General features: G+C 34.7%; 1 protein-coding gene across 2 annotated transcripts; it reads right to left on the bottom strand.

Annotated features, from left to right (window-relative positions):
- Positions 1–8,415: 8,415 nt before the first annotated feature.
- Positions 8,416–14,249, bottom strand: LOC145617619 (disease resistance protein SUMM2-like). Of its 2 annotated transcripts, none has more exons than XM_081672338.1 (3): positions 14,083–14,249; positions 13,911–13,982; positions 8,416–10,225 (listed from the first exon to the last, which is right to left on the bottom strand). In XM_081672338.1, exon 3 carries the CDS (start codon positions 10,123–10,125, stop codon positions 8,617–8,619), a length of 1,509 nt encoding a protein of 502 aa, XP_081528464.1. In that variant the 5' UTR covers positions 10,126–10,225; positions 13,911–13,982; positions 14,083–14,249; the 3' UTR covers positions 8,416–8,616. The 2 variants fall into 2 exon arrangements, with proteins under 2 accessions (XP_081528464.1, XP_081528465.1); XM_081672339.1 differs by having other exon boundaries at positions 14,100–14,247.
- Positions 14,250–20,944: the final 6,695 nt, after the last annotated feature.

Raw genomic sequence — 20,944 nt, 5'->3', positions numbered from 1 at the left:
GTTTCACACTTGGTAATGTACTAATAGTTGTTTATGTAACATGAGTTTTTTTTTTTTTTTTTTTTTTTTTTTTTTATTTTTTTTTTTATTTTTTTTAACCCAATGTAACAACTAACATGTGTATTTGCCCATTTGGGGTCGATGCAATTTTTAATTTGGTAAGGAGTAAGGACTGTAATGAAAAATAACTATTTACCAATGGTAATGTACTAAATATTCAGAAATACAAGTTTATACTATTTGGGATAAACAATTTTTGTTTTGTTTGTTACTCGTACATGGTATTTTTTGCAAATTTATTCACTGCTTTTTATTAAAAAGCTATTGATTTATTCAACAGAATGTCATGTGAAACAAAATATTGTATTTCATGTAATGTACATCAGTACATGTGAGTTATTTAAAAGCTAGTACTCCGTATTAAAATCATTCTAACAAGTAAAATGAGAATATATTCATACTTAGTGTCTATAGTGATTTACTGAACTGAATTGTTTATGAGAGAAGGCAATTAGAAACTAATTGAACTGAAATTAAGCTGAAGAGAACAAGCTTTTAATATTCTAAATGCATATGAGTAACTTTGTGAATATTCCTTTTATCCTTTAGAATTTATCATTTCCATATTTAATCCTTTACACTCTTATGATCAGTTTATTTCATTCGAAAGATATTAATTTTTGCAGCTTAATTTGTAATGGACACACGTTAGACAAATTGTTACTCTAATACAGTATAGTATATATAATACAAGGTCTATTAAGATTATGCTCCATATGGCTGATGAGCAAAATTTCCCATTTCAGTTAAGTCAAAACTGGATTGTAGTAACTATTTATAATTTTATATTCCTGGAGAGTGTATAATAAATTAATAAGGTAGCTCATCAATTGGTTGTGTATGTACTTCAAATGTTGGTTGGATTCACTTCATGGTTCCCACAATTGCTAAGGACCACCATGCGAATGATTTGCTAGAAATTAGCTACAACTCTGCTTAATATGTTAAGGGCTAACATTTGAAGCCTCTTCATATTGTTTGTCGTCTATCATTAAATAGTAGAGTTGGACATAGATCGACTGACACACAAACTGCTTTAACCTAGTGTGAAATTGGTACAAGTTGGCACAAGCTCTTCTTTGGCAAGACACATAACAAGAGGCACGATAGTAAACCATGACTATAAATTTCAAAATTTGGCACAAGCTCGATGGATTGGCCGATCTCTCCTCTTTATCCCATTAATTAACTAAGTATTGAAATATAAGTCTATAACTCAGCTAGTGGTTCAAGCCGTGCATAGGCTTCAATTTACAAAAGGTTGGCACGAGCCGATATAAATAAGGGGTGTCAGCTCGGATAATCGGATCGGGTTTGATATGGTCGGGTCGGGTCGGGTAAATTTTTAAAGTTGAGTTACACTAAGTTATTATGTCCACGCGAGTCTAAATCTGAATCGGATATTTTTCGGGTCGGGTGTGCTTTTGACACCTCTAGACTCATATAATACTACTTTTCCTTAAATCCTTTCAAATATGATTTCCTTGAGCACGAGGCTTGAGGATCACTAGCAGTCTAGCACGACATAAGAATTTACACAACCTAATTCATGCCCACATTATTGTTGTTCTATTCATGATAGATGTATCTTCCCCGTGTTTTAATAAATAAAACGTTTTGATTTTTGCCACTATTCATCTTATTCACTTTAATTAATGTTTATGATTTATAAATATAAATAAAAATAAATATAATCATGTGGGTATTTGTTGGAATCGTCTCAATGAATACTTTTTTAATATTCGTCATTTGTTATAATTTTTACTTATTGGTAATTAAAGATATTTTCAGTCAAAATTTTGTATTGACATACGCACACAAAGAAAACGTTCTATTTATTTAAATACGGAAGGTTTATTCCTCTAATCCATTTATTCTCCTTAATTACCTGTTTTTTTTTTATTTGAAAAATAGACACATTAATAAAAAAAGAGAATGGAGGAAGTATTTCTATATTTCGTATATTCTCAATGTTGAATAAAATAACAAAATATGAAGTAACAATCTACTTTATTATTATATTATAAAAGTGTATATAAAAGTACACCACCAATGCAAATATGCAATGGCCCATTTCTAGCATTTCATGACTCTTTAGGGGAAAGTTCGTGTACACTTCATCGTTGAAAGAGAAAGACTAGTAACTTAGTAACTTACGGTGTATCCTTTGTACGTCGCTAGGTTGCCAATTGCCATGTTGCAAGTTTGCAACCATATGCTTTAATTAGTTTAAGGTTAGGTCAAAGTATAGCCCTTCATTGCGTGGCAATCAACTAATTAATTAAATGATTAAACTAGTAACTAGATATCCAGCACCTGCAGACCAAAACGCAATTAGAATTTACAAAAACAAGTTATTGGTTCGAGCAAAATTATTGAATTCATTATTAGTTATTGATTCAAGCAAGATCATTGAATTCTTTATGACATTGTAAAGGTTTTTTTTTACTTTATTTTTTTTAATTTTTTTATTTTTGTTGGACAGCAATTGTAAAGGTTTATCTTTTCATTTCTTTTTCTGGGAGGAGGTTAATCATTTCATTTAGCAAAGCAATTGAGTATATACAATGGGTACTCTAATTGATGATAAAAAAAAATTGGCACTCATTAATGTGATTATGAATACTCCTAAAGTGAATATGAAATTGATAATATTAGTAGTGTTACTAATTGTCAATGATAATATTAATAGTGCAACTGATGAGCAAGTCCCCATTTATCTCCTACATTAACAAAAATAAGATATCCCAAGGAAAGAGAATAAAGTAACAATATAAAATGTTGGAAGCAAATTAAAAAAATATTTTCTCTGAAAAATTTAAGTGAAAAACACTAATTGTGGGCCCCATGAGTGAAATAACGTCTGTTAGCTTTCTTTTGCTAAAATTAACCATGGTTAGAACTCTTGGAAGCTTGTCTTTCTCTGTTGGCTGATTGGCTCCATTTCTGAACTTAATTTCTGTTCTTTTCATGTCGTTTAAGGGATCCTTTCCTTTCCTTTTTTTTTTTGGATTTAAATTGCACAACAAAATCAGAGAAAAACAAATACGGAGTAGTAATTAATTGCGAAATAGTATGGCATTGTTAAGTCGATTTTTTTGGTTGAATCGTATTTTGAGATTGGTGTTTCCTGGTGAAAGATGTTTTTTCACTCAAGCTGGTAGATGGTAGTCATACGAGCAAGGTAAATAATTTGATTTGCTTCCAGTGGGTATTTTTGCTTCCAAATACTTACCATCTACGCCGTCACGATATCAGAGGTTGAAGAAAGGTTGAGTTGGGGTTGAGATTGAAAATATACACGGGTTAGGGTCTGTTCTCTTACGTTGAAATTCAGTTCAGTTCAGTTTAGCTCAGTTCAGTTTAGCTGAGTTCAGTTCAGTTCAGTTCAGCTGAGTTCAGTAAATGAGAATAGGCCCTAGTTAGAGTTAGCAAACGGTTGTTAGTCAAACAGATGAACTAAATTCACGTTTCCAACTTTGCCCACATATTTCACTGCCGAAATTACATTTTCACCTCGGGATAAGCATACCAAGTTTATCCCCTAGAGATAAATATGAATTTTCTCCCCTTCATACTTAAGTAAATGTAGATGTAGGGGATGAGTAGGAGGTGAAGATATTGTTAAAGTGTATCACCACATATAAGTGTCCCACGTTGATTGAAGAAGAGAGAGTTAATCATTTTATAAGGCTGATACCAATTAAAGTTAAGTAATATAAAGATGTAGGGGATGAGTAGGAGGTGAAGATATTGCTGAAGTGTATCACCACATGTAAGTGTCCCACATTGGTTGAAGAAGAGAGAGCTAATCACTTTATAAGGCTGAGGGGCTACTTCTTCTATTGCCATATGATTTTGGGATGAAACCTCTTTGGACTTGTAAAGTGGAATCCTTTTTTGATTTGCGGGTGTGGCTCAGACTCGTATTTAACAGATATAAGAGTCACTATTTCTTAAGTGAATATCAAATTTGATTAGAATATGAACCTTTAATTTATGCAATATTTTGTATATAACATGATAAGTTGATCGATAACTAGTCCAGATCACCAGATGCTTAAAATCTGTACTAGCTTGTATTAAGATTTTATTTCATTTCATTCAAGTTATCTTCACTTTTTCAAAGAAGATTAGTTTAGATTAAACAAAAATATGCTACATATTTTTTTTGACACAATAATATGCTACATTCAACTACAATAAACATAAATGATTACACATTCACAAAAAAGTAGTCTATATATGAAGTAGGTTGAAGATATTCATTTCTGTCAACAAAACAAAACATAAAACAAGAGATATTAATCTGTTTTACTACCTCTAGTTTAAATTACTCGCAACTTTGAAATATTTTATATCTCACAAATAATACCCCAAAGTTACAAGTAATTTGGACCGGATGTAGTATTTAGTTTAGATATGAATAAAATTTAGCCAAGACTAAAAAGGTCGAGAGATAACAAGCTGACAATCCATTGATTTAAAATTCACAAAACGCGTTTAAAAAAAGGTCATCACCAACTACCTCAACAAGTAGGACTGTAGGACCCACCCTATGCCCGCAATAATATTTATTGTACCAATAGTCGTAGATCTTGCTTTACTACGTACATGAATATCCAAAGGAAAGGATCGGGGCCCACATTTTCACTCCCCCCTCTCCCTTTTTTTTGGGTTTTTGTGTGTGTGTGTGTCAGTGTGTGTGTCATGTGGGGCCAGTAACATACTGTATTAGATTTTTGACGAAACTAGCCACACATTTATTTTAGCATCTGAAATGTATTATCTGATAATTTTGGCTTGAGTCCCGAACTGAATCAAGAATAGATTGCAGTTAATACTTTTTTTGCTATTTGTCGAAATTATCTCCTCATATTTTTGCCAAAATTGTAATGCTTTATATATACTTCCTCCGTTTCTTTTTAGTTGAGACGTATTTCTTTTTAGGAAGTTTCTTTTTAGTTGACACATTTCCTTTTTGGGTAATTTTTTTACCTTGCATTTAGAAGCTACCTGATAAGTCGATATTATATCGTTATTTTTGGGTTATTTGGAATGCGTTTACTATAGAATTTCAACTTATAGTTCGTGTTTTTGTATGTTTTATCCAAGTTGGACTCGATTTCTTCTATTCTGGTTGTTTGGTTGTTATATTGTGATTTCAGGATGAAATGGAGCATTTAGAGTGATGATGAGCATGCCACGACATTTTGAGGTGGATTGGAGAGCTTTGCTGGAGTGCTAGATGATGATTGATGATAATACTACATGGCCGTGTACCATATGCTACATGGTCGTGTGATTCTTCCATCCACGCTTACATGCTACATGGCCGTGTACCATTAACTACACGGTCATTGCGATAGTTCCAAATTCGAGTGTTTGCTACACGGTCGTGTACCACGAGCTACACGGTCGTGTGATTCCATCTTCGTATGAAGTCCGCCTACACGCTCATGTACCTCTCAGCTACACGATCATGTACGTATATGATGAAATCTGAAGATCAAGTATGGTCAGCTACACGGTCGTGTACCCATCAGCACACGGCCGTGTACGTGTGCGCATGAGATTTATTTTCTTTATTATTTTATGTTTATTTTTAGGAAAGTATAAATAGGGGTTTTAACCCTATTTTAAAACATCTAATTTTTATTATAGCTTTTTCCATTCTACGTTGTTTTGGAGAGAACACATAGAACTCCATTGAAGCATTCATCTTAATTCAATTTCAAGTATTTCTCTTTCAACTTTAATCTCTTTAATTTCCTATTGTTATTATGTTTTCTTTAATTATTTGTCTTGCTATTTCTATTATCATGTGTGAGTAGTTTCATAATCTAGGGTTAGGTTGAACCCTAATATGGATTGATGTGTTATTTGATTCCCAATTCCCAATTTAATTAATTTATAATTCCTCTTTGTTAGGGTTGGTTTTATTATCAATGATTAACTAGAAATAGTATTGTTGAATGTGATTAGGTTTACAACGAAAGTTGATTCTTAATTGATTTTAGAACCCTAATTAAAAGTTGGAGCTTTTATGCATGAAAATAGCTAATTGTTCTTGCTAGGACTTATAGGATGTCGTTCTCAATGTCTCTAATATGTATGATTCCATGAAAATAGGTATGATTGCATGTTAGGGAAGCTATTAGTTGATCGAAAGAAACTCTTAGTATCGTTTTAGGGAGCATCTGTCCTGTGGAATGTTTATTGATTTAATTGAGGAAAAAGGATTGTTCTATTACATTGATTCATATTAGTGGGGATACTTAATCTTAGATGTTTTTAGTTCTTGATTAATTCCATAGTATTATTACTCATTGCTTATTAGTTAATATTGTTCTAGTATAGATTCCTGAATATTGTTTGGTTACTTGCTTGGTATTTACTTGAGTCTAATTAATTAGTTGAACTATAGTCTCTTGGGATCCGACCCTTACTTGCCTGTCTACATAGTAGTGGTCTTGTTAGGTTATTTTTGTTAGGTACACGACACGCCTATCACTACCCCACTTGCTTTTTCATTCGCTATCACTCTCTCTCCTCTCCTTAATATATGTGCCTGAATCAAACGCGTCAACTAAATAGAAACGGAGGAAGTATATATATGAGTATATTTTATACTACCTCCGTTAACCATTATCTGCAACTTTGAGGAGAGGAACGGCCTCCAATGCAAAACTTCTTAATGGTGTTTAACACAAAGTAAGGGTATGTCATTAATAGTTAATCAAAAAAAAAAAAAATTTAAAAAGATATGTGAAAGAACAATCCTGCGCTTCAGCCACCGAAACCCAGCGACAGAACCACCACCTCCACGAACACACACCTTTTCCCAGATCGACGACCACCCTCCAAAACCCACCGACAGACCACCAAAACCCACCCACCAAAACCACCCACCGAGAACAACCTGCGAAAACCCACCTACGAAAACCACCCACCATCGAAAACCACCCACGAAGAACGAACACCCATCGAAATCCACCCACCAAAAACGACCACCCCACTAGAAACTAAACCCACAACTCGAACCCAGAATTACGACCCACCCCAATTCGAACCCAAAATCACCAAAGAAACCGCCACACCCACCGAATACCAGATCTTCTTCGTCGTCTTCTTCTTCGTCGCCTTCTTCTTCGTGATACCAGATCTTGATTGAGTTTGAAGGAGGGAGAAAGATAATGGGGAAGATGAATTGGGTGAAAAATTAGAGTATGAATGTGGAGAAATTGGATAATTTTGAACTAGTATGGTTGATTTTAATGAGTTATTGGGGGAGATGAATTAAATTTGATAGATGTAGTTAGATTAATTAGGTTAGATTAGTAATTGATTAATTATGTTTTTAAGAATGTAATTGATGTTATAAAGTTTTAAGTAAGGGTATTTTTGTAATTTTGTTAATTTTTTTTTACTAAATATGGAAAGGTTTGGAAATGTTGCACATAATTTTTAGCGTCCATTTTTAGTAAAAGTTGCAGATAATGGTTAACGGAGGTAGTACAAAGATTCATATATAAAAATTGTAAGAATTCTATAAATAGATTTATGTGTGACAAATAGGAGTACATGACAATTGAATCAAATAGATTTAAAATCTTTGTAAAACTACATTGCTAGTTAGGTACAGAGATCATAGCAGTATAGTTTTTGTAGAGCTACAAGCCTACAACTACATTCCTCCACAATGGAGGGCATGTTGCTACGAGCCTACGATCCAAACATTAGAGTAGTTGCAACATGCAAGCAGGCGATCTCAAGGGTACCCGGTGCAGATATTGTGCGCTTAAATATAACGTTACATATTTAGCATCGAATAATTAATGTATGCACTCTTAGTACATTGAATATAAGTATATATTTCCAATCCTCAAAATTATTTTCAATCTACTATGAATTGCAAAAATAAAACTTAGGAGTGTCAGTTTTGTTGTTTATATACTCGTACTATATACTTCGTATATATATATATATATATTCAGCCATTATTTGGCCTAGCTCCTTTAACTGATTAACTATTGTCTCCTACATGCATTTGTCTTCCCATATCTCTTATTGATGACAGCCTATTGTACTTATTCAAAAAAAAGCGAAGTAAGAATGTGGCCTTTTTGGACGCAATTAAAGCCCTCTAACGACTACTTTAGCATCTTTGACGACTAAATAGTCGTTATTAACGTTGAATTGCCTTGGTCATATTCTTAGGAAACTTTCGACCTAAATGACTTCCAAATAAGTACATTCTTTATTTTTGGTTTCCTTCATTCCTTCCAATTTATTTAATTAAGGAAACGACTCTTGTCCTGAGTTTGATTGACAACCAGTTATAAGCAATGGTGATAAAATCAAGGTTTTACATTAATCTCTTCAGATCAGTTGCATTGGTAATATTATACAGTACATAATCAAGGATAATAAGGTTCTGGTTATTAATCAAATTAGGTAGTCAATACTTGCAACAATGGGTGATAAGTAAAAACGGTACAACAAATCAACAAACAACTCTGATTGATTATATAAACCGATCTTGAGTTTCAACCATCAGCTTAGTATGTACTGATCGAATTGCTTATCACGAGAAACATTAGTCGCCATTTTACAAATCCACTTGTTCATGGTGACTGTTTGACGGTCATCAGGCACTACTTGAAGTAAGCACAACCTTTCAAGCTGGTTCAATATAACATGACCCTGATCATCAACGTACTCAGCTGGTCGGTCCACGCCAATTAGCTTTTCCATTTTCCACTGGTCTATGATTTCCGCCTTAGAAGCCTGACGATCATCTCTCAACAAAGTAGCGGCAGCCAGAAAGCATTGCTGTACGGTCTCTTCTTTCAAGCAATCGTACCCAAATTTGAGCTGCTCAACTATCTTATTCTCATCGTCGTGGATGGTAGCAATAGTACCCATGAGCTCATTGAGGCGGTTTCTCCATTCAGGAAGGTTATCAATCTTGGTCATAGACCGCGCTATGATTATAATAGCCATCGGCATTCTTGCACACTGATTTGCCACTTTGACGGCAATTCGATGGATTTCCTTGTCGCGATATGACAGCACTTGACCATTACCCGTATCACTGCACCCAACTTCATGCAAGAACAGCTCCTGGGCTTCTTTCTCGCCCAGGAGTTCCATCTTGAGGTCAAGGTCACACTTCATCCTGTTGCATACATCTTTAGACAGTGTACTAAATACCAGAATGCAGTTTCCTTTAGATGGTATTCCTAGAAGTTCATAAGCTACGAAATCCCTTTTCACATTGTCTAAGAAGTAAACTATAGGACCCGGGCCTTCTATCTCCCCAAGTCTTTCCAATGTTGCCATTATCTTACCTGCATCTCTAGCCTCATCGCGAGCAGCACCATTTCCTAAATCAACCCACATTCCATGTGCCACACAGTTCTGCACGGCCTTGTTATAGTTACCATTAATACTAGAATCAGGATCTGGAGCTGTAGCCCAAAACACCGCCTTGAAATGCTGATCGTCGTAGATTTTGTTGTAAAGGTGCTTCATTAGATTAGTCTTACCTGCCCCTGCATAGCCGTAAATACCAATGCACTGAGACCTCCCATCTCTCATGGCTGTTAGAGCAGATGCTGCGTGCCCACGAAATGTCTCGCCCATGTAATGGTCTTCTTCAACAATTAGTTTCACCCCACGCCTTACAACCTCATTGCAAGTCAGGCCTTGATCCACCAATTTTCTGCCCTTGATCAGAAGATCCTGCCCTTCCCTGTGGTATCGCTCGATACTCGGGACATATCTCATTCGCTTAATTCTCCACTGCCTCCCATGGCTTCTTTCCAACAACGACTGTGCTAACCCTATGTACTCTGTGGTATGCTTTAAGTAGGCCTCCACCACCCTCTTGCGCTTCTTCCCAGGATTTGCCTCTTCTTTTTTTGCTTGCTCGTCCATGTCGTCAACTGTGTACCCCAATTGTTGCAGCAAACCTTCCAGCTTGTCATGACTCGAGTCCACAAACACATATGGTTTCGCGAACTCAATAACCGTTGGCAATATCCCCATTATTAAATCCATTTTTTTTACACCACAAGCAGTAATGAACCGTCAAATAATCTGTCAATGTACTATGATGTCCAAATTATATAAGCACTTGATCGAGCTTCCCCAATTGACTCTGGAAAAAAAAAAAAAAAAAACTCAAATCACATTGCATTAAGGGTACTATGGATTTCAGCTTAGCTAGCTTTTTTTAGCTATTTAAGCAAATAAGAGAATGAGAAAAGAAATACTATAAGCCAAAATTAATCAACATTATCCCATGAATACAAGTATAGATTATAGAACACATTCACTCCTTTCTGCAACAAGAGCTTATGTGACTCTAATTTTTCCCCTTTAATGCATGATCGTGTAGTGTGAGAGACTGAGAGTGATGCTAGCCTCATCTTTACCATATCACTAAGTTCCTAATATCCTAAGAACAATTTTGTGATTCTCCACTATGATTTTCCTGTAGCCTTGATACACTCTTTATCTTCGAAATACACATGTATTTAATCAAGTCTAAAATGAAAACCAAGAACTGATTTCATCTTTCAAAAGTAAGACATAAACATAATAGTAGATTATCTTAACTCTTCCATTCTATTTTGTTTTACTCATTTATTATTCATCATTAGATAAAGCTAAATATATACGAAGTATATAATTATCATGAGTGATCTTTTTAGATTCATTTTAGTATAATGTATATAGAGTATGTATCAAGATGTCAAACATTCATAATTTAGATTATTAGTTAATACATATGTATCTAAAGATATATATAGTTCGTCAAGATGTGTTTTAAATTAATGAATGTACAAAGTGCAAGTGAGTAAAAAAGTACTAAGAGATTATATTACTACTCCCTTCACCCCTTTTGTTGGTTCCACACATCCACTAGAGGATGATTATTTTTTTTTTCAATTTTTCCAATGGTGGAAAATTACATCTTAAATGATAGAAAATATTTTCCTTTACAAAACAAGGGAAGCTATGCTTTACTCCCTCCTCTTTACCTCCTTTTTACTTTCCTTTCATTCTATTTTCACATTTCCACTCTTATTTTTAATTTTTCCATAACTTTTCTTGTAAAAGGAACCAAACAAAGTTAATTTATAACTGTGGTTTTCCTTGAAAATATATTTTGCATGAAAACTAATTTTTCATTTGAAATGTTTTACATCAAACCAAACAGGGTAGGGAGTACATATTTGCAACTCTTTATTAATGTATTGGATTTCTTTTAGGGAATAAAACACATTAATAATCATTGATCAAATTGTAACATTGATCATTATGATGATCAATGAACAGTAGCACACTTTTGATTCTATCTGAATGCTAAAAGAATATATAGAAAATTTTGAATTAAATGAAGCTGATTATAAAGTTAGAAAACTGAAGAATGGCTTCGAAAGTTGAAAAATTATGAAAATGTAATTGATGAAGCTCCTAGATCGTTTAATTATTATGATTTAAAGGCATAAATTGGTTCTATATATGTTCTGGTTTTAGGATACAGGCATACAGCCTAAGAAGTTTGCATAATTTTCCTTTCCATTTTTGCTCGTTTCTTTAAAATTAGGTTTTTGTTTTGTTTTTTTTTTTTTTTTTTTTTTTTTGGAAATTTTGACATTTGCTACCACCTAAAAGGCTTCGCTTCAGATTTGCAACCTATTAAATTTTTTTTTTTATTTTGCTACCACCTAAATCAGATTTTGTTAAAAATCACTACCACTTGCCTTACACCGTTAGTATTTCTGTTACCACCACCCAACCACCGTTCAGCCACCACTCCTTCCCACCCGCCACTCCTTCCCACCCACTGCCTAATCCACCGCAACTATTCAACATCAAACCCAACGCAACCACCACCCAACCACCGTCCAGCCACCACTCCTTCCCCACCCACCAGCTGCCCAATCCCTTGCCTGCGACTCCAGCCACCCAAACCACCACAACAACCGCCAATCAGCAGCAGAACCACAACAAACCACCATCAATTACCAACCCTTTCGCTGCCCCTTTCCCCTGTTCCCTCGCATCACCACCAAGCGGCACCAACACACAATCACAGCCACCGCCAGCTGCCGCACATAGCAGCAATATTGTCCCAATTCGCAACCCCCAACAACTAATACGCAACCCCCAAATTCGAAAATTGCAATTATCAATTCACAAATTTGAACCCAATTTCGCAAATCAGATCTCAGTCCCATTCCGACCAATCCCATGTCGCGCGAAGGAGTTGTCGGAGTTCCCTAGCCACTTAAACCACCATAAGCGAAACCCTAAAACCCGTTTAGGGTGGTTTCGGGTTGGTGGCTTAGGATTAGGGTTGTCGGTTTTGGGTGGGGAAAAGGGAGGGGGTGAGGTCGCCGGTGCCGGCCGATTCTTTTGGCGTTGGCCACCGGCGGGGGGGAGGGGGAGGGGTGGCGGTTTAGGGGAGGGGGTGGCAGTGGGGTGGCTGGGTTTTTTTCTTTTATTTTTTTTATTTTTTTTTAAAATAAGCTTAACGGAAATCCTAACGGATTCCGTTAAGTGGTAGTGATTTTTAACAAACTCTGATTTAGGTGGTAGCAAAGTAAAAAAACTTTGTAAATAGGTAGCAAATCTGAAGCGTGGCGTTTTAGGTGGTAGCAAATGTCAAATTTTCCCTTTTTTTTGTTTTTGTTTTTGTTTTTAAATAGTATTTATATATATTTTTAATTGTAACTTTTACGTTTGTCAATACATTACATCAATTACTTATAACTCACATATTTAATCATCAAAAATTTAAATTATAAAAAATTGATATTTGACAGAATAAAGTGAGGCGAATCTAATAAGACAATTTAAGATCACTATATTTTTCTTAGCTAACAAATTTTAAACTAGTCAAGTAAAAAATATGAATTGTGCATGAATCAAAGTGTTGTAAGTAAAAAGAAACTAATTAAGTAAAAAAATATACAACCTATTTATACTCTCCAAACTAATCACACGTATTAACTAACTAAACTTGAATTAGGTTAGCAACTAACAAGTCAAAATATGTTTGACTAAATCATAAACATCAGTACTCTCCCTCAAACTGGAAATGGATGAAAACTGAAAAGCAATTCTAGTTAGAATCAATGAAGCAGGACTTGAACTCCAACAGAATTTTAGATGATTATTGATAACACATCCACCTCTTAACCTAATCTACTACGCTAAGTCATTAACTAGACTAACCTGCTAATCAAGTTTAATTTGATTGAGACTGTCACAAGTACTGAATACACACCCACTAACCTACTGATCAAGCTAGGACAATCACAACTTTCTCAAAAAGAATATAAATAAAATTCTGACAGAATCAAGTAAAATATCACCCACTAATCCAACCAATTAATCAAGTTCTGTCATCAAAACACCCAATCTAGTTTTTTATTATTAAAAAATTATACTCAGTAACTATATACTACGTAATAAGAAGAATACAGGGTATAACACAAAACTTCGACTAGAGTTGGCTCATCCAAGATGGTTGCGAGTTCAACGAATCAAATGAGCACTTAGCTTGAGCCAGCCCATCGAAGACATGGGCTGACCAAGCTAGCCCTGGTGCGTGCATCAGCCGCCTGATTGAGGACTACAAACACCTAAGACTAAGAAGACCCCCCGACAAATAAGACAGATCTAGTCAAAGGATCCGAAAAAGCAAAAACGTAATGTAATACTCACATCCAAAATTAGTTAAGCCAAAATCTAATGATGCAATGTAGAAATCAATGTAATACCAGAAAAATATGCAGATAAAATCAAATTAGATCAGATAAGAAACTCACCAACGAGGTTGTTACAGCCAACTTCATCACCAGTAGCCCGGATCCCAAAAGATAAGTGGTGTTCCCTCTAACCTGACAGTTCATATGATTGCCAAACAAAGAGAAGAGTTAATAAGTATATAAAGGTTAAATTAGTTGTAATAATTAGGTACTTATATAGGTTAATATTTACTTAAATGAAATCATCACTTTTTACTGCTTGATTAGAAGTGAATACTGAAAAATTATTTTCTGGTTGGTTCGTTCTGGGAAATGAAGAGGAATGTAATAAGCAGCTTCATAAAGGGAAACCCAGAAATGAAATGACCCCAAAAAGGTTTGTAAGTGTCTTCATTAAACCATGATTTTTTTTTATATAATTAGTCGAGTCTTCTTCGTCAACTCTTAATTACTACTAAAGTAATCCTAAATTCCTAATTAGAGTAGAATTTGTTTGGCAATATCTTTTAACTTTTACACTATATATTTAATGACTGTAATTGAAATTGAAGACAAGGGAAAGAAGTAAGCAGGAACGAGTTCGCACATATGGACAAGAGGAAGAGATACTTTTCCCGCACCCCCTTTTAATAAAGACCATAGCTTTAAAATCTGTTACTCCCATTTTTGAGTTGATTTTTCTAACTAAAACATTTTTAACTTTTACACAACTTACTTAATTTACTTTGATTATTGTTAATGTTTTAAAAGTATGACAAATTATAAGAATATGAATACTTGTTGGAATCATTTCAATAGATAATTTACTACTCCCCCCGTCCCTAAATTACATTCTTGTTTGTAAAGTTACACGGGAATTAAGGAGAAAAGAATAAGACAAATAACAATAATAAAATATTTCAATGGGAAATACAAAACATTAAATGATGTCTTTGAGTAAAACAAAGATAGATTAATGATTAATGATGGCCATGTCATCAATCCTTTGTAAAAAAAAAAAGGACCAATAACATGTTTCTAATTGAAAATTAAGAACCAATCATATTCATTAGGTTAGTTACGGGAAGTACAAACTTGAGAAAAACGATGGAGAGAGAAAATAAGAGTGAGATTAGGATAGTAAGAGTGAGAAAGCATTAAATATACAACAGAAAAAGAGAGTTGATTTGAGATATTTGGAAGAAAAAAAACTTACTAAAAATGGAAAGGAGGAATGTAATTTTGGTATACCCAAAATGGAAACCAAGAATGTAATTTAGGGACGGATGAAGTAAATTCAATTACTATAATTTTTACTTATTAGGGAGATTGTTGTCTTTCAAAAAAAAAAAAAAAAAAAAAGAGATTATTATAGATTTACTGTATTTTTTTTAATTGCCTAATATTTTTTCCTAAGTCAATTAATTAATTAGCAATAGACCCAATAGTTAATTTCTCTGTTTTCAATAAAAAAAAAAGGTTAATTTCTCTAATAAGGTCAAGGTTTATCAAATATTACCTTTTTTTGTTTATTTAGGAAAAATATTGCCTTATTTAATGCATGCATATACCATTTTAAGTACTCTGAATTTTTTTAATTTTAAAAAATGTCAAGGAGAGCATTGTTTTTTTTTTTTTTTTTTTTTTTTTTTTTTTGAGGGGGAGCAAACAAATTACTCATTAATCAAAGTATCCATGAGTACAAATGAAGCTACAGTGGGGGGAATACAATTTTCCCAAATCTGCTCTACACCAAATGGAAGTATTTTGGCCAAATTGTGAGCAACCATATTTCCATCCCGCTTGACGTGCTGCCATTGAAGACTAGAGAACAGAGAGCTCTGGTACATAGCATCGCAAAGAACAGAATCAAGATCAGTATTAAAACGCAGCCCCCTTCGACAGTTTGTTGATAATTAGCTGGCAATCCGATTCAATAACCACTTTATCACAGCCATACTTACGTCCCAACCTGAGAGCCATAGTGATAGCCTTCGCTTCAGCAATTTCGACCTGCCACCATGCCCTTACTCGTCGTGTTGCAGCAAATACTACTTCAGCTTTCGAATTACGAGCTACAATGCCTAAACCCACCCAACCCTTTTCTGCCAGGGACGCATCTGTGTTGATTTTGATGAATCCAGCAGGGGGGGGAGACCAAACAGCAGGGCTAGGCTGATGAGAGCTAGCAGGGGACTTGTAGATAGCATTGGCAAATTTATTCGTTTCCTCAACCCATCTCAAAACACGAGTAATGAGAATATTATTAGGAGTGCTGGAGTTTTGGAAAACCTTAAGATTACGGTCCTGCCAAATTCCCCACATGAGATACACACCACGCACCACCATATCAGCTTGCATTCCCTTCCAATGTTCAATTAAATCACAGGCCCCCTCAGAGAACTCATGTTTAACCATTTCTCCACAGTCCAATTCAAACCACAGTTCTCTAACTCGTTCACACTCGAAAAAGGCATGCTTCCAACTTTCTGACTCTTTATTACACCAGGGACCACTAGTAGAAAAAGGCTCATTTGCGTCGCTCATTTATAGTGTATTTGTGTCGCTTCTATGAGCGACGCAACTGCTCGCGACGCAAATGACATTTAAATCATTTGCGTCGTTCCTAAGCGCGACGCAAATAAGAGTTATTTGCGTCACTCCTTTATAAACAAGTGACGCAAATAAGAGTTATTTGCGTCACTCCTTTATAAACAAGTGACGCAAATAGCTATTCTAAGCAACTTCTTGTTTGTTATTTGCGTCACTTATTTATAAAGGAGTGACGCAAATAGCTTACTAGACAATACAAAAGCGAGTTATTTGTGTCACTTGTTTGTTTAATGAGTGACGCAAATGATGTGTTTTTTTTTTAAATTATAATAATTGCTTGTATATGTTTGTAGTACCTGTTTCCCTTAGTAGTTGTATAACGTAATATGCTAACGCCAATAATTGAAATTAAAATGCAATATTAATGAATGCAAATGTAAATTTCAGCAGAGTTTTCTTTGTATTTTGGCCTACCCATAAAATTGGGAATGACGGCATTATATTAACAACCTGTCCAATAAGTTTACATCTCAATATCATTGACATTATACTCATCATCCCAATACCAATTATCAACAAAATTCATTCATGTCAAGCTTATAAACAAAACAAGAGTCCAACATTTGCTAAGTGTAAATCTAAAGTTCAACATTACATATAAAATACTCTGCCCAAATATCTCGAACCTCATTTATCTCCTCCTCGGTATACGGTGTAGTTCTTGAAAAATCCTATCAACACAACAAATATACAAGAGTAAAGTTTTAATTCAAGATTGTAGCTAACATCAAATTGTATTTATCAAACAAAAATGATTTGCAAGATGCATACAAACATGGACAATAACATAGTTCAAATTCTAAAAAAACAGAATGCTAATAAGCGAGCTGCAAGTCAAGTATAGAATGTCTAACCATCAAAAATTTTGAAGAGGTAGGCTGTCTTCCCCTTCTTTTAGACATTTTGACATAAAAATAAATCTTCCATGCTAGCTCTCTTTCCCCGGAAACTTGAATATCCACACCTTAACTTTTTATCTTCACTATCATACAACAAGAACACCAGAAGTACAATACTACAATGCCACTTAATAACATATATGAATGGTTTGTTTATTCAGCAAGTAATTCTATTGCAGATCTAAAATCAACACGTCAAGAAATAACATTGGCTCATTAAAATTACAATGTCAAACATGCTTTGGAGAAAGAAAACAGATCAAAACTCGAGTCTAACTTAATCTACAAAAATGCCACAATTTTTTATTCTTTTTTTTTTCTGGTAATTATGGAGGGTTAAGCAGAGCAAGAGAGCCTAAGCTAAAGTCTCATTCAATGCAACGCATTGCTTATAATCATGAAAGGAATGGAACAAACACCTATTGTGCCGAGCAAATGATAACATCAAGGGGTGAAAAAGTTACTAAACAGGAAAACACATAGTTAAAGAATTCTAGGCCTTTTCAAGTGCCAATTTCTAAACAAGGTCAGGCTTTCAGGCCTGTACCCACTTACTTAGACACCATGCCAAATAGACACCTTCATGTTATTCTCTGTGGAAACTAGAAAGTGTGCCAAAGATGTGATTCTTTCATTTCAATACTATAAAATATCTCTTATATTAACAAGATAAAAAAAAACCCCTTAAAAAAACAAACTGATCCCAAGAATCACCTTTGATACAAGAAAACAAACAAGATAAATTGAGCACAGATGGGAATGATTTCTGTCACGGATTCATAATTGAAATATTTAGAAGTTAGATGAATTTTCTTGGCATGTATGGGTAATTTTACTTGCCTGAAAAACAAAAGTAGTGAGATTGACGAATACACATTACTTAACAAAAATTAAAGCAGCCCCATCAATTTAAACAACGTAAAAAGCTTTAAGCTTACTATTCCAAACAAAGTAAGATAGAACATTCAAGAACAGTCCCAAACCGGGGACTATTCAAGACTTACTCCTAATGAGTAAGCCCTGAACGGTTATCTAAGCCAATGATGCAAGTATTATATTATTGCAATTCTAATCAATTATATCACAATTAAAAATCTCATACAATTCACAATCATTATACCAACCACAAAAAATAAGTTAATATTGCAAAGAATGGTTCAGATATATATACCACAAGTGAAGACAATCTCGTATGTGTACTACCGCCTTAATCGTTTGTCCACAACCAGAACCTCGAGCAACTTGTGGATTCCGCATAATTAAGAATCTGCCATATAAAATTACATATATTAAACCAACAAAATTCAATCATACTATAAAATATTTTCTAATTAATGAGTTATCAGAATAACAGTAAACCTGAAATTAAACTACGTCCTTGTTCAAGTCAGATGCTACATTCTATCTACCATGAAAATATTGAACAATGTTTTTTTTTTTTTTTTTTTTTTTTTTTTTTTTTTTTTTTTGGAGAAAATGAAAATATTGAACATAAATAGAAGCAATCTTACCTTAGGTGAAATCGACTTCACAAATTTAACAATGTCGAGCCTAAATGCAGTTGATTTGGAGGGGCGAACACGGGTCGAACTGCTATGGGTTGGTATCTGTTGACATGTTGTACTCATAATCAACCCATCAAAGCAAACAGTTGAACAATTTGGTACCCACTCACAGCAAGAGAAAATTTATTTTATGAAAAAGGATCAGATTATCAGAATGCCCATCTTGGCTGTTGGGCATTGTAAAAAGCGCAGAAAATTTAACTTGAAACAGAAAATTTAACTTAAAACAGAAATAATCTTGAAACAGAAAATTTAACCCACAGCACTGTATAGTAATTTTGAAAATATTGAACATAAATAGAAGCAATCTTACCTTAAGGTGAAATCGACTTCACAAACTCAAAAATTCCCAACATTGCTCGAATATGAGGACAGTAATTTTGCTCGAATTATTTGGGGTTTCTATGGTTCGAATTCCTGGGGTTTTGATTCGATTTTTTTGCTCGAATGTGCTCGAATTAATGCCCAGAATTTGCTCAATTTTTCTGGGGTTTTTTTTGGTGTTTTGCTCGAAATTGGGGGATTGTAGCTCTGAATTTTTTCCGATTTTGGGTGTTGATTTGAATGAGGTTTGGTTGTTGAATTTGTGGGGGTTTTTTTGGTTGATTTTCTGGGGGTTTTTGGGTCGATTTTCTGGGGGTTTTTGGGTCGAATTTCCTTGAATTTCTGGGTGATTTTTGCTCGAATTTCTTGGGGTGTCTAGGTCGAATTTCTGAGGTTTTTTGCTCGAATTTCTGGATATTTAGCTGTAGAAAATTGCTGTCTTGGAAGATAGGAGTAGCAACTGTTTTTTTGTTTTAGTAAAAGGGAGGCAGCTAGCAAGTAGAATTAGAAATAACCTAAATGCAAAAGAGTTATTTGCGTCACTCAACTAATAATATGTGACGCAAATAATTGAAACTATAATGCTGGACATTATTTATTTGCGTCGCTTATTGATTAAAGGAGTGACGCATTTTAATTCTATCACTCATTTGCGTCACTTGTCATTAAATGAGTGACGCAAATAACATTATCATATGCGTCGCTTCAATAATTAAGAGCGACGCAAATAACAGAAAGCTAAAATATATCTAACTTTTGCATCGCTTATTGGTTAATGTGCGACGCAAATCACTTTTAAGGATGCTAAAAAAAAGCATTTGCTTCGTTCTTTTGTATGAGTGATGCAAATAAGGCGACGCAAATGTACGTTTTTCTACTAGTAGACATAAGTCACATTCAGTGAGATGCCGATACTTGAGAAGTGCTCGCACTGGTAGAGTCTCAGTGCAAAAGCGCCATAAGAAATTGCGAGTTTTTGGGAAGACATTCATTTTCCAGATTTCGACCCAAGCATAATGAAAATCATCCAAATTGCATCCTTTACCAATCATATAAGCTGTCTTAACAGAGTATAATCCATTTTTGGAGAACGCCCAAGCAAGCTCGTCTCGAGGCAATCTCGTTGAACTTAGGGGAATGGCCAATATACATCGACTGTCCCTCTCATTAAACACATCACTGATCAAATTATAATTCCACTCCATTCTATCAAAGCAAATCAGATCACTCACCTTAGACAGCTCACTTGTGGGAGTGCTTGTAGAAAATCGGCCACTATCATCCAAAAGCCAAGGGTCTGACCAAATATTTATGTTACCACCATTGCCTACTCTCCAGTAAACCCCCTCCTTTAGCAGCGATTTTGAGCCCCAGATACTTCTCCACGAGAAGCTCCCACCATAGCCTAGATAAGACTCCAAGAAATCGGAGTTTGGGTAATACTTAGCCTTCATTACTCGGCTAAGAAGAGAGTCCGGCATTGTTGCAAGTCTCCAAGCTTGTCTTCCTAGGAGTGCATCATTAAAGACTGACAAGTCTCTAAACCCCATCCCCCCGAGACATTTTAAAGTGCAAAGAGAGTCCCAACTCTTCCAGTGGATACGCCTTCTATGCTCACTTTGACCCCACCAAAAGTTTGCCATTGCCGAATGCATCTTTCTAATCACTTCACAAGGAAATTTGTAAACACCCATAAGATAGGTTGGAATGGCTT

Source organism: Chenopodium album, chromosome 26 (assembly GCF_948465745.1).
Source record: "Chenopodium album chromosome 26, dcCheAlbu1.1, whole genome shotgun sequence".
NCBI lineage: Eukaryota > Viridiplantae > Streptophyta > Magnoliopsida > Caryophyllales > Amaranthaceae > Chenopodium > Chenopodium album.
This window is presented reverse-complemented; position numbering and strand designations above follow the sequence as displayed.